We start from the raw sequence: 15292 nt of genomic DNA, 5'->3' as shown, positions 1-15292 counted from the left end.
AGTGTGTGTGGTGTGTGTGTGGTGTGTGTGTAGTGTGTGTGTGTGTGGTGTGTGTGTAGTGTGTGTGTGGTGTGTGTGTGTAGTGTGTGTGTGTGTGTGTGTAGGCTTCCCCACACCAATAAGCAATTCTCAGACGCCAACAGGGTGTCAGAGAATTCAACTCAATTCTGACACCGTCTACCCAGAGATAGCACCAGCTTCCACAGGTTAAGGGATCAGTCCTACAAGACCGCTCTCCCTTTCAGAAGCCAATTGCAAGCCCAGGTTGTTACCTGGGCCTCTGACCCACTGGATATAGATCAGAGGTTCCCATGACCCCTTCCTTGGATTCGATTATTGCTAGAGAAGCTGATAGAACTCAGGAAAACTTGTTTACTCACTAGATTATCAATTTATTACAAAAGATATTAAAGGATCCCAATCAACAGCCAGATAAAGAGATACATAGGGTGAGGTCCTGAACAAAGGAGCTTCTGCCCTAGTGGAGTCTGGTGCTCTGCACGGTGGAACATGAAGTGTTCTGGTTCCCCAACCTGGAAGCTCTCCGATCCCCCTCCTCTTTGGGTTTTTATGGAGGCTTCATTACATAGACATGATTGATTAACTCATTGGCCATTGGTGATTGATTCAACCTCTAACCCTCCTCCCTTCCCCAGAAATCAAGAGGTAGGACTGAAATTTCCACCCCTCCATTCAAGGTTGGTTCTCCTGGCAACAGCCCCCATCCTTACGTGATTTCCAACAGTCACCTCGTTAACATAAATCCAGTAGCCTGCAATGGGGCTTGTTAAGAATAACAAGACACCCATTCCACCTTTATGGCTCCAAAGTGAGATAAGAGACCAAATATTATAACAAAAAGATGCTCCCACTGCTCTTATCACTCAGGAATTCCAAGGGTTTTGGGACCTGAGAGTCAGGAACTGTGGATGAAGACTATATATATATGACAAATATATTTTGGTCATCTGAATGACCAAATATATGTATTTATTATAAATCACAATATTGCACCCATGTAGCCTCCAACCTATCTGTGCATCCATCCATCCACCCAGCCCTCCGATTCTGCAGGAGTTTCTACAAGAGCAGCACTGGAAACACTAGAGTTCAGACGTCAAAGGGCACAGACTGGGGCGCCAGAGTGCCGCGGAATCCTAGTTCTGCCACTTCTGCATCTGCGACTTTGGCAGGTTATTTCCTCTCTGTGCTTCCGCTTCCTCGTGCTTAATGTGGAACACTGTTCAGTCTGGAATTTGAATTCTCCCTCCTCAGAAGCGAGGTTAGCCTGTTCTGTTTCATGGATTCTGGCAGAAGACACAAGACTGAGCCAGAAACAAAGGACTTTAGTCCTCATGGCACAGCGGGCAGCATGAGCATTGACATATGGGACGGTACCCCTGGCGCCCAAGTCCCATGGTGGGGGTGACACAGGCCCGAGTGGATGCTGTATGTGCAGTAGGTCTGCGTTGCAGCTGACGAACACTGAGGATCCTCTTCTTTCTTAGCAGGCAATAAGTAAGCTTGTTCTTTATCCCGGAGGGACACATTACCCCTTCCTCAAGGTTACTAGCTGCAACAACCCCAGAAATGGCCTGGGGAAAGAGCAGCCAGGACTTTGCTCACGTGGCATACTCAGTGAGAAGCTTAGGAGCCAAAAAGCCCCCAGGAGGGGTGCGGCCCAAGCACCCGCCTCAGGGCCGCAGGGAAGACAGAATGGAACAATGTCATAAACCAATGTTACTGCAATAAACAAACAAGGAAAAAAAAAAAAAAGACAGAATGGAGATATGTGAAGGGCTCCCACAGTGCTCGGGAAGTGCCTGCTACTATGACAAAGGGTGGCAATATGGACGAAGGAAGGGTGGAAACTGTGTCACTTTACATAAAAAAGAAAGTATTAACAAATACTTATTGACTGCTTACTGTGTGCCAGGCATTGGAGACACAGCAGTGAACAGGACAGAGCTGCTGACCTCCAGGTGCTTATACTCTAGTACAGGAGACAGACCACAAACTGGGAGGGGAGCACATTACCTAGGGCCTCACAGACAGGGACAGGACTTGGAACCGACCAGGGGATGTTTTGGACACAAACACATCATGATCCAATTTACATTCCAACAGGCAGCTGTAGAGAACAGACTCGGGTGGTGGGGTGCTGCTGGGGAAAAGATGGAGGTGGGGGGACCACTTAAGGAGACGAGGCCAGCCAGGCTAGCTTCTCCTGGGGGTGGTGGTGGAGGAACTCACGCCCCTGGCCTGTCACAGTCCGACATGCAAGTGGAAGGGTCTTGGGAATACTTGGCAGTGCTATGCTATGGAGGCCAGTGCACCGGGAAGTGTCCATCTGCTGTCGTCATGGGGGGTTGCTTCAGGGTCCTGGAGGGAAAAGCAGAAGGCAGCAGGGTGAAGAGCAAGTAACTGGAGTCAGCAGGCAGGAATTTATTCCAGAAGTTCGTCATGAAGGAGAGGACTTGGGGTCTTGCAAAATTATTTTTTTAATGTGTTAAAAGATTGAAGCATGTTTAGATGCCATAGGGACTAGCAGAGAGGAAAAGGTTAACCACACAGGAGGGGACAACGAAGCAAGGTCCCTGAGAAGGTGGGAAGGGACGAGATGCAGACCAAAGACAGGGGTCAGCTTGTGACATGAGGAACGCCTCTTCCAGTAGAATAGGACAGAAAGGGAAAGAATGGTGTGAACTCAGGTAGCAGTAGAGATTTGGTAGCAAAAAATTCATTCAGGGAGATCCCGTGTGACGGCCTCCTTCTTCTCCAAAAAACTGGAAGCAAGATGACCCGAGGAGCGAAGTTAAGGGAGTTGGAGATTTATGGGGAATTTCGGAGATTTGGGAATTACCGGCAGAGAAACCAACGCAGGAGGGATGGCTGAGAAGCACAAGTAAGAAAGAAAAGGGCCAGGCAGGAGCCTTTGAGGAACATTCCCTACAGGAGCCTTGGGGGTGGCCGAGCCAGGGGAAAGGAGTGATGGAGGCAGCGAGACGATGGGGCCAAACGCTTCAGGAAGGTCAAGTGAGTGGTCTGGGCCGGGGGCTGGGGGGTGAGGAGAGGCAGTTTCCGAGGCACAGGCAGGGTAGGAGCTAGGAGTCTGGAGATGATGAAAGGTGAAATGAAGCTGAAAGGAGATTTCAGAAGCAGGAGCACAAAAGACAGCTTCTGCAAAGACTGGAGATCATGAGCTGGAGGAGCCACAGACAGCAGCTTGCCCAGAGCCAGCCTTTGGCCTCACTTACCTCTCGCTTACCATGGTTCAGAGTGCCTTACGTTTAGGACGTGTTGCGGTTTGCCTTCTTTCTTCCCATCTTAAGAAGTCAAATCCAAATTTTGCGCCTCAGGAGGCGGCACTGGGGATGGGGGATCAACACACACAGGCCAAAGAATGGTGTTTCTCTCTTTTATTTAAAAACAGTGCTTCATTACCATTTGCAAAGGCAGAGGCAGACCTCCTCCTTCGCTTAGAGTTTATAAAAGCCAGCAACATGATCAATAATTTATACACATGGATAGTAATACAAAAAAATAAGGAACAAAAGCTAAAGATCTAACTACTCCGACCTTCACAATTCCAGCTACTTGATAATAATAGGAGTAACCCAATGAATACTGTATGGTCTGAAAGCTACTATACAATATGATTCTTAACGAGAAGGGGAGGGAAGTAGAGACTGTCACAAAGCCCTGGGGTGCTTCTCTGGAGTTCGCAGGGAAACAGGACCCTGGGCAAGCAGCTCGGGTGTCCTAGGAAGTGATTCTGGGGAGGAGGCGGGGAGGAGAAAAGGCGAGGTGGTCAATTATACAAGCATCCCATGTGATGCCCCCATGCCCCAAAGGTACCTGTTTGCCACGGCAATGGGCGGGGCCGGAGAAACTGCATGTTGCATGTAGGGATGGTTCAGTCCCGGCCATGGGGAGTGGGGAGCAGAGGAGAGGTTCTGTGGCATTTTTAGCCTTGCAAAGATCTGGACTGAAAAGTTCAGAGACTCAGGTAGGTCAGCCTGTCAGGGACAAGTCAACCCCACTGGCTCTCAGCCCTCTGCAGCCCTAGCTTACGTGTGTCAGCCCCAGGTTTGCTCCAGCTATTCACAAGCAGAATTATAACACAAGAAAAAAACAATTCATACCCCGTAGGGAAAAAAGGGGGATCAATTCATCACTCGATATATAATACAGCCAAAATGAGCTGCCAAAACGAGCACACACACACCAAAATACTGTGAACAGAAAAAGAGAGGAGAACGACTAAGCTGGGAGGCTTGAAGGGGTGCAGACACTGCTTACAGCACTCAGCAGTCCCTGGAAAAACCAAACCAAAAAACAATTCAAAAACTCACGTACCCCCTGGGAATCTGGTGTTGGTAACAGGGGCCGGGGGTGGGGAGAAAAGAGAATCCACGATCCCTTTTTGCTTGCCAGTGGGAGCTGAGCCCTCACAACACCGGCACATATGTGATGACCAGACCGAGGGGCCGAGTCCCTCGCTGGCAGTCTCCTTAAAGGCAAGGTTTGAGTTTGGCTGACGAGCAGTTCTCTCAGTTACCAATCCCTGCCAACCAGCACTACCATGGCTGAATTGATCTACCGTTTTCCTGAGTAAACTGTAACTGGCTACAGTTCCGGTAACATGGATAAGAACTCAGCTGCTACAGCCAACTGCAATATTTGAGGAATCCCCTCCACCCTCGGCTCCTCATTCCTAGTGCATCTGATTGAGGAATTTGATAGTCACTGGAATCTGGTCTGTAAGCCTTATTTTAAAGACAGGTGCCAGGGACTCAGCTGCACTCCCTAACCCAGAAGGCGCACGCTGGCTTAGGACACCTGAGCCAGCCTGGGAAGGGCTCTAGCTCTTGGATGGCTATGGCCTGCCCCATCAGTAAAGCAAGTATGAAGGAAGTACAGAGAAGGGAAAGGGAGGGAAGAGGCTTCTGGACAGTAACATTTCCAAAAAAATAGTGTTTTATGCAACAGAGAATCAAGTTTCACTGGTGTACACTACACATGGTCAAACAGTTTCAAGAGCATGACAAAATAAAAACACACAAATTTACGTCTGATGTTCACCTTGCCCACTATTTTTTTCCTATCTTAAAACAGTGCAAACAGGTGACTTATGCTTTTAAAACACCACTACCCCTTCCCCACCCCCCAAAGTCCTTTTCTTCCTATTATCTGGGGGAATAAAAACCTGCAATTCTGCAAATGTTACTGTGCTAGAGGGTTGCAAGCAGCAGAGAAGCGGCTGGACTGGGCGAAAGGGGAGGGTTCAATCAGCTCCCCTTTCCCTCCTTTCACGTCCCAGCCTTCCAGACTGTCCCTCGCTCCTGCTCCCCTGGAGAGGGAAGCGGGCCAGCAAGCCCTTCGTGCAGACCCTCGGGGTTGCTTCCACCCCGAGTTTACACCGCCCTCGTGTGGCAGCTCCGTGACCAGTTAGAGGGTGATGGGGATTCACCGACTTGTCTGCTGTCTCTAGGAAAGTGTAATCTAAATGAGAGCAGGTCACCCCTGAGGAGTCACTGTGAGGAAAAGCCGCTGTCTTTCATTTCTATTGAGTAGCTCTCCCCTAGCCCCCCTTAAACTGAGAGTTGAGCCCCAGTCCCCTTCTTTTTCAAGGAAAAATAAAATTGGCTCAATTCTGACTGTGGCTGTTGGAGGATGATGGTGATAGTAGGTTTTGTAAAACCTGAGAGCCTTAAAAATGATGAATCACAATGGCTGATCTGGGTTAATGGAAGGTGAACTACATAACATAAGGAATTCTGGAAAAGACCTAAGGGCAGCTTTCTGGGCTGAAGGAGAGATATTCAGATGAAGGTTTTCACTACAGGTCTCCTTAAAAGAGCCCAGCGTCTAAGAGTAAGACGCTTGCTACAGAAAGTCCATGTCGTGAGATACTGTAAAGCTGTTGAAATCATTCACGTACTGTGATTCAGCATTAATAAGTTTTTTGGATTTATCAACCAGCATCCTCTAACGAACTCACAAGGCGCCAAACTCTCTTCTGATGCTCTTTCTTAGTCCAGTGGGAACTAGAGTCAGGAACATACAAGCATTAATGCTTTGAGGAACCTGCCTCTGATGAAGTCGACTGTATGGAGTCTCAACGTTCAAAAGCTGCTGGGAGGTTGATACCATCAAATCTAGGTGCTTACGAGAGCTCCAATTCTTAGTGCTGACACCGAAAACCAAAGGCCCTTTAATAAAGCAGAACTTGATTCTGTCTTCCTTAGAAAGGGGAGCTGGAGGAAGCAATATTAAAACCATCCCTGGAAATGCAGCAGAAGCCCACTGGAAACACAGAGCTTGCCCATGGAGTCCTCAGCCAGAGCCAGCTGAACTGAAATGCACAAAAGGTACCTCAAGCTCATGCTTCTGCCTCTTTGAAAAGGGCTGTGGGAGCCGCCTTCTCTACCTTTCCCATCATCCTTATCTCTTTCTGGAAAAAAGGAGAGAGAATTCTTAACCTCATTGCCCTATTCTCTTCCTCTGCTATGAATACAACCCTTTAGAATCTGGCCTTGTGTCCACTGAGTGGTGGCTCGCCATTTTGTGAGAATGCTCTCTATTTAAACATGACATGAAATTTCTCTCAGTTTCTTTAGTCAACAAAAGCTCTGCCTCAACACAAAAGAGAAGAAAGAAAAAAAAAAATCCTCCTTGCCCCCATTCCCTAGAACTGCGAAACCCCACATCCCATTCCCCCCTCCTCTAACTAAAATATTTATATACATACAACAAAAATTGTCTTAACAGCAACAAACCAAACTTTGGTTTGGGGAGGGGAACCCTTAAAAAATGGCCAATGGACCGGCAGTCTGGTGTCCCCTATTCTATGCACTGCTTCCCAGAATCAATAAGAATTGCATCGAGGCCTCTAGCTTCCTTGATGTCTCCCCTAGTTTCAAGGACAGCCTCTCTCCCAGTTATTAGACAAGAGACGATTCTGAAGGGGGAGAAGATATGTATTATTCATGACAGGCCAGTCCCTCCCAGATATATCACTCTGCTTACAAAGAAAGCTTGATGCTGTCATATGTCAGTCATTTTAATTCAGGGACATGAATCAGTCACCAGTCAAGAACAAGTGTGGAGGCAGGAGTAAAAAAAACAAAGCAAAACCAAACCCACAACCAACCAGAAGCTCCATGTCTCTGAATTACTCCCTTTAGCAGCTATCCTTGGGTGAAAGGTCACCCAGTACCAATGTGAATAGACCAGGGAGCCAAACAGACCGTGCTTCTCTAAATGCCTTCATTTTGGAAATGCTGCAGGACCCTTGCCATTATCATTAACAGCTAATAGCTAGAAAAGAAACACTTTCTCCCCCATCGCGGTAATATAGAAAATTGAAGCCAGGGAGCAACAGCAGCGACTCACTGCTGTGGCCACCACACGACTCTTTCTGGCAATATATAAAATCCTTGCCATTTCAGACCCTCCTTCCAACACAGGAGGGGAGCAACCTCAGGGGCTCTGTATTTCATGTCCTGTAGTGTTCATGTATACCAAGTGGTCCGGGTGCTCAGCTGGGCATCTTTGGAGGAGAATGAGAAGCTGGGTAGAATGGCCACGAGGGCTCAAGGCTGTGGACAGAGAAGTGACTCATAAAGGCTCTGGAGGATGAAAATTCCTATGGCTTTGGAACTAGTACAAAGTGCCTTTGCCTGCCCTCACATGCCCTCATCACCAGAACTTCCAGGGACAGCTGGCCTAGGACTCCGGCACTTCATCTGTTGCCAACAGAGCCTTGAAGGTATGCTCTACACTGTGTACTGACTTTCGACGCAAGAGAAAGATCAAGAATACCAGAGTGCCCTGCCAGACATCACCTCATATCCCTTTCGCTTCCTCACCCTCTTTATCGCCTCTCAACAATTAGTACCTCTAATCCTCAAGCTGTGCCCAAACACCTGGGGAAATACGGCCACTGCCAATTTATTCTTCTGTCCCTGGGTCCTAAATTCCTGAATCTTGAGGACACAGGAGCAGAGTGTTAATAAAAGGATAGACGAGCTACGCCGTGGTTCAATTACAGGTGAAGAAGCCCAGCAGGAATGCTAGGATTACAGGTAAGAAAAGAATGATCTTTTTCATACTCCAGAGTTCATTCTGAGATTGGTTTCCTAATGAGGTGTTTATTATCCACAGTCTGAGAGCATGTTTGGAAATATTAACACTATAATTCCAAAAACTATGCCAATTGTCTCAGGCTGTGCATATTAAGATGATTGTAAAAAGAATGGAGAAGACAGGAGAGAAGAGAAGAGGAAAGTGTCTTTTTAATTCTCCTGCTTTGCAAGCACAAATTCCTATCATCTATCAGCATGTGGATTCCAGCCACAGCCAATCAGAATTGCCTGCCAAAGACCAGAAACTCAGAAGACTAGAAGAATATCCTGTGGCAGAAAGATCTCTTCCACTTCTGCTTGTCCCCCAGCCATTCAGCACCAGACACACTTTGGTAATTCTGTCTGCTGATTTCTGATCAGCTGTGTTTATCAGCTCCTAATGTCTCTTCTTCCTCATTAACTGCCTCTTCCGTGATTGATATAATAAGCTAAGCACGGACATACAGACATGGAAATGCATTATTTTTTTTTTTTTTTACCACAGTTAAAAAAAAAAGGAAAAAAAAAAGAAAAAATGCACAATCTTTGGAACAAAAGAATTAAAGGCAGAAATTTAAAGGAAAAATACATATTCAAAGAACATAGTGAGGTATAAAAAAGTATTCTCTTTTTTTGTGTTTTTTTTTTGTTTGTTTGTTTGTTTTTCCTCTTCATCTTGCTATAGAGTTCCTCTACTAGTAAATATTGCAATAGCCAGGCCTCATGAACTGGGGGGCTGTCCCATTTGCAGGGGTCTCACGTCACTTCAGTAGGGGGCAAATCGGCTGTAGCCACCTCGGTATAAACTCGCCTGCAGTAATTAAAGACACAAAAATCATAAAAAGGTTGATGAGTGAGAGAAGAATTAAAAATGACGAAAAATGTCCTGAGAAGGGATTTGGAAAAATAGCTTCCTTAGAAGCTTCAAAGCATCTGATTAGATGTTGTCTGGTGCAGTGAAGTCAGGAAGCCAACTTCTGTCTCTGAGATGCTCAAACCAGAGCACAAAACATTTACTGCCGATCTGACATCTCAAGGAGAGTATGATAATGGTTCATTTCATTATTTACAGGAATTAGCACAGAAGGTAAACAATACCGTAAATAGTTTGATTTTTAAAAGCACGGGTCTTTGTTTACCTTGATTACATCATCACAGTTGTGACCTAAGGCAGACTGCTGATTTTACCTTCTTACCACATGACCTGTCAATGGAGAACATGCTACCTCTGACCACTGTCTCTGTCGTATCTCACTTTTGAGATGGTGCTGGATTTAAACCTGAGTCAATCCTTCAACTGATAAAGCCTGTTTCCTCTGTAACGTAGAAAATACACCAGCTAGGCTGTTTCTTGACATATCCGAATTTATATATATAACTGGGGTTTTAACTGGGCTTTATTCCTTTGTTTTATCTTTATCTAATGGCTTATCTTTTCCAATTAAAAGTTCCCTAGGAACACATCTCTCCTCACATCATTCTTTTAGTATAGGACTTGGTCATTGGCACTAAATAAAACCTTAGCAACTCCCATCACTTTCTTTATACTGTATGTCTCTACCTCAATTCTAAGCATATGCTCCCCCAGGACCCTATTACTTCCTCCAACAAGTCTTCATCAGTAGAGATTTGGTGTGAGAAATGATGGGCTCTCTCCTATTCCTCTAAGTCTTAAGTCTGATCCATCATTCTGCCTCCCTCTCCAACACCCTCGTCTATGTTCCCAGGCTGCTGCCCAGTGCATGCTGGATTGCAAACAATGCCTGGCATTAGGAGGTGTCACTGTGGAACGGCCTGTCTTTGCTGCAGCCAGTGAGTCCCAATCACTGGACCTGGAGGCGTCTGGGCCAACACAAAAATACTGCAGTGAGGATTGGAGTTCGATTAGGGTGGATGACTCTAGATGAGCTCTAAGGACTTTCTCTATACTGCTAGGAAAATACCATATTTTCCCATAAATGTTACTAATAAAATATGTTTGTAAGGCATTCACTTGGCAATTTCTAGTACTATCTACCAGAAGGCTTAGGAAGAACAGGGACATCCTTTGGTATCTGCCTTTGAAACTTATACACATTAAGTTTTCTGAAAAGCTTACTGTGAAAACTAGAGAGTCTTATGCCCCCAAGTCTTGGTAACCCCTATCAGTAAAACTGTGACACAGGTATGCATCCAATTTTTGAGCCAATATAAAACATCAACCTCTTCCCTTCTTTCTCTCTCAAACAATGTTGTTACTCAGAGCAGACTGTCACTATTCATTCCTTTCTGCTGTCCTTAACCAGGCCACGTGGTTCACACCTGAACACACAGATAAAAAAGGTGATATGAAATTTCCAGATAGTCTCATGTGGTTTTAATATTTTGGCAACGGAAGAAGGGCTGAATTTATTCCCTAGATCTTTTGTAGTCTGCAGGTAAAAGTTAGAAGGAGTAAAATGTTTTAAAAAAATGGTCCATATACTCACCACAGCGCCAACTCCATAGCTAGCGGCAGGGGCAAGGGCATGGTAGGGGTCGGCTGTGTACACCCTGCCATAACTGGAAAGAAGAAATACAATCAGGGAGATAAAGTTTCGAAAGACAGTGATCCAAAAAAAGTAAAGGGTTTACTGTGCTAAGGACTTGTGAGTAACTTGGTCTTGGAATGTTGTTAGGAAACTGGCAGAATGGAAAAAACCTTTCCATTTCTAGTCCTAAAGGCAGTAACTCTGAAAGATTCTGAAGTACTTCTATAAAATAGAAAAGAAGTGAGTTGGAGATGAGGCAGCGGGAGATCGGGGCCAAAGCCAACAAAGAGAGACAACAACAAGAGAGAGGGAGCGGAGGAGTCAGTGCCACTGTGCTTTCAACGTGACGGAGGGCACAAGGAGCAGGCCTGTGAAAACCCAGGCTTCAGGCAGCCCCATGTACTAAGCGCCGCTGGAAACGGTGATGGGAGGAGAGGGGGTGACGTCGTGGGCCGGGGCCGTGCTCCCTCTCCCTTTGGGTACGTACCCGTCGCTGTAAGCGGCTGCAGCGGCTGCAGCAGCTGTGGCCGCGGTTGCAGTAGCAGGCTGTGCATATCTGTAGGCTGCATATCCACCCTACAGGAGAGAAGAGAACTGACTTTACAGATACCTCTCCCCCTGGATGGACAGATGAACACACCCACCCACACGCAGACAGACACAGGGACAGACACGAACACAGACACACACGTAGTAAGAGAATGTTTCAAACTGCATCGGTCTACATGTTATTCCTCTGGTCCAAAATTGAGCTCCGCCCAATGCAGGGATGTGCTTTCCAATTTATGATAGTAGCAAAAATAAACTATATTGGCAGTACCTGTTCTCAAATTTAAGAAATGGAGATATGATTTTGGATGTCTTACTGTATCACAGTCTTTGTTGGAACTTTCAACAGGGAAAATATTTACAGGAAGTTTGGAGAACTTTACCTGAGTGACAGGAAATATAAATTATAGAATTAAAACAGTGAATTTTTATGTGTTAACTTCAGATTCTCTGATGTGTCCTCAGATTGATTTACTGCTAAGAGACTACAGTATATAACAGAAAGGTCCCACACAGTGCTCTCCTCCATCCGGCCCAGGACGTTTGCCCCGATTATTTGTCCTGAAATAATCAGGCCATATTCAGAAAGAAAAACCAGTGCAGACCAGAGGCTGGCAGACTTCAGTCTGTGAGTCAATGCCGCTCCCACCCCTTGTTGAAAGGAGTTGTGACAGCGCCCGTATGGCCCACAAAGCTGAAAATATTTACCACCTGGTCTTTTACAGAAAAAGTTTGCCAACTCCAATCTATATTTCAGACTCAGGCAAATCAGATCGCCAATGGCTGCGGATTCTTTGGCTGGATTCAAATAGATTAGGAAGCCCCCTTCCCCCAAGCACTTAACTGCATTCATTTTCCTTCCCTAAAACATTCCGAGATTCCCACCTCCTAACCTCACAGCAGCTCTGGAGCTTTTCTTCCAATGGTTCAAGTATCCTCAGTCCTAGAGTTTCAAACTCTCATATCCCGCTATTTCAGCTCAGTTAAGATGAACCAAATACTCAGAAGGTTTTCACTGTCAGGGTGAAGCATACGTACTCCTTCATCAAGGATTTCAGAGACTATCACAACAGATGCCACGTGAGACAGGCTATTTAAAACAGTGGCAAGCTCTACTTTTTCTTTATTCTAAAATTCATTTTACCTAAACCTAATTCAGGTGTGAAATTTTATTATTTTTTCTCCATCACATATAACTATGTTCAACTGGTCCATTTTGACACCATTTCAGTAGTGGAACAGCATGTTTTGTTTCTGTAGATTAGTGTGTCCATTTCTTACGGAATCTAAAGCTTTCCGCCCTGTGCTTTCTGCTTTCTAATCCTTCAAATGCTCAATTTTTGCTAAATCCACAAAAGAAATTTCAAATTTACTTCTGTATCATTTCTTAGGATTGAAAACAAGTATTTTCTAATGGGATCCTTGCTCTTCTTAGCCATCAGATAGGGCAGCTTCTAGCTTGTTGCTTTCATTTCTGTTCAAATCTTATTTTGAAAATAGCTGTAATCTCTTATAGGCTTCTAAAGCTTTTTGCTTCTTTCTTATATCATTTATGCTTTCTCTAACTAAAGAAACTGCATTGTGGAGGGAAACTGACTCTTGCTCTTTAAATTTATGCTCCTTGAAAGTCATCAGAAGTGGCTTCAAATGTACATTTAAAAAAATCCATGACTGGTTTTCAGCGGTTATGTATTATTCCTTCTTTGTTCTTCAAGTGAATGACTTAGAAAAGTAAACATTTCTTTCTCAATGACAAATTTCTCTACAGATATTCATATAAATAAGAAATTCTACTTAATATTACCAAACACTGGCAATGAAATGGTAATGGATAAGGACATGGCAGGAGGCATCTCAGGGGCTATTCGTGATCAACTTGTTTCCTCTGAATTCTAGCCAGGTCCGCAAGAATGTGCAGGCCAGGCTGATGTGGGCAAAGCTGTGTACCCAGGCTGCAACACAGACACTGCTCTCTGCGTACACATGCATGTACACATCATATATATATCAAGTGTCTCTTCACCTTATTTCTTTGTTTAAACTTCTAAAGAGTAAATGAAGCAGTAAAAGCATTTGTTAAACAAAACAAGCTAATCATTATAGTTGAAATTTTAAGCTTTACATGAACCTTAAAGACTCAATTTTTCATTAGGATCAGAGACAGTTCCATTAGTTAAGAATTAAAGTTTGCTAGCGTGACAGCTACAGCAGGGTTATCTTTAGTAAAACTTCTCTGTAAACAAGAATAATATGGTAAACAGGCATTAAGTGGTTTGTCTCTTCAGCATTCCTTCAGACACCAAAAATAATCTTTAAAAATTTAAAAAGTCAAGGTAATAAAAGCAGGTAAAGCCACTTTATGTTTACCTAAGCAAAACATTTAGAAACTGAAGTTCTGTACCGCAGGGCAGAGGTATACATTCTCATTAGGGATTCTGAGGCTCAAAAGTACTGACCAGACTCGCAGAAAGTCTCAGCAAGTCAGAGATATTGGGGACTGTAGCAAATCATGGCTTTAAGCTGTACTACACTAATTCTGGGAAAAAGAGGTTCTGAATGAGGTTACCATTTCCCCTCACTTTCCTCAGCCTGCAAGAAGCCATCAGGACCTCAGTGATTTTGGGGTAATGTTATTGCTAATCAAAAGAATTAAAAATGGATCAGACTGTAAGAAAGAAGCTTCCTTCCAAGCCAGAAGGAAACGGAGAGAATCTATCTGTGGTAGTTTTCTTCTGTTATAAGTCAACTCTGACTTTGGAGTTTGAATCTGATGAGGCTCTCTGCTATTTAAATTCAGGAAAATAGGACACAGATGCAAATATTTTTATTGACAACAAAAGGCTCAAGAAGAATATCAGCATTAAGAAAAACTACATTATTTTTTTTAAAGCAGATAATATTTCAACATGACTACTCTCCTAATGACTTGATGATAATGGTGCTACAGAGGGGCCCTTTAAAGGGGTCTATGTTTAGGATAGGCAGGTAATATCCTAATAAACTAATTTGCTAATTCATTAATGACTATCCCCCAAATTAGAAAAATTAAATTATATATCATGGATTTACTCCTCTTAGATGTATTCTTACTTCAAAGTATTACTCCTGCTGCTTTAAACCGGTTATTCAACAAAATATATCATATAATCTAAAACAAAGAAAATTCAGATATATTTATTTCTATTCCAGATTTTGGAGTGCACAAAAATTCCAGGCTGAGAAACTGTTTTCTCAATTTTCACTTCTACTAGCAAATCTGGAGTCTTTTATAGAAACATGAGAACAAAGTGCAGTTTGAAACACCAAAGTTTTCATTACTGTTTCTTAAGTTTTTCAGAAAGAACAAGGGTGGGGAAGGGGTAGGAGAGACAGGGCTCAGGCGTGGGAAGGGGAGATGGGGCCACATTTATTAATCACATTAAAAACTAAGCATGCCAACATCTGGAGCTAAAACAACCAGCAAAATCACCACGTTCAGACTCGTATTGGCTAACTCTATCTATCCCAGCATTCTCTTGGGACAGCGGTTCGCCCTAGGCTCTACCACAAGCTCGGTGAAGTACACAGCCTCAATTACTAGAGCGTGCAGCCACAACGACCTGGTATTACGGAAACAAGTCAGTCACCACTTGAGTTAACATTCCATATCCTAACGACTGGCCCCTCCCCAGCCCAAAGAAATAGTAAATCTTGCCCACCCTAGCCCTGGCCCACACCACAATGTTAATAATTATAACAAGCAGTAACCCATCTGTTATATCAGAGAAGGGAACAGAGACTCCACTGAGAGATTTAGAGTGAGATGTTAACATTTCTTCAGCTGACTGCACAAACAAACAAACAAAAAAAGAGGAGAAATAATTCATTTGGAGATATGAAGTCATGAAATAGCTGATGTGTATTGCTTTTAACCATGCACTGATGCAAAACTGAAGCAACCATTAATAATAAAAATTAAAAAGGACATATGTATTTACACACAATCAGACCTGTTTGATCTGAAGCAGTTTGCAGATTCTATCTGTGTGTGATTTGAAATAAAACAAAAAATGGGGATTAGCATGGCCACAGCACACCCTAATGTAGGAGGGCACACACGGACAG

The 15292-nt window shown here is 44.2% G+C and overlaps 1 protein-coding gene across 12 annotated transcripts in view; it reads right to left on the bottom strand.

Moving 5' to 3' along the window:
- Nucleotides 1-3404: 3404 nt before the first annotated feature.
- Nucleotides 3405-15292, bottom strand: part of RBFOX2 (RNA binding fox-1 homolog 2) — a 268119-nt gene continuing 256231 nt past the window's right edge. For all 12 annotated transcript variants that reach the window (XM_087448969.1, XM_014780792.2, XM_087448968.1 and 9 more), the window contains 3 exons: nucleotides 11127-11215; nucleotides 10598-10670; nucleotides 3405-8940 (listed from right to left, as the gene is read on the bottom strand). In XM_087448969.1, the coding sequence (XP_087305095.1) occupies nucleotides 8896-8940; nucleotides 10598-10670; nucleotides 11127-11215 (207 nt within the window). In that variant the 3' untranslated portion in view covers nucleotides 3405-8895. The remainder of the gene's footprint in view (nucleotides 8941-10597; nucleotides 10671-11126; nucleotides 11216-15292) is intronic.

This window comes from Ceratotherium simum, chromosome 25 (genome assembly GCF_057802395.1).
Source record: "Ceratotherium simum simum isolate JZ-2026a chromosome 25, ASM5780239v1, whole genome shotgun sequence".
NCBI classification, from domain to species: domain Eukaryota; kingdom Metazoa; phylum Chordata; class Mammalia; order Perissodactyla; family Rhinocerotidae; genus Ceratotherium; species Ceratotherium simum.
The sequence above is the reverse complement of the archived record's forward strand: the minus strand, read 5'-3'. Positions and strand labels throughout refer to the sequence as shown.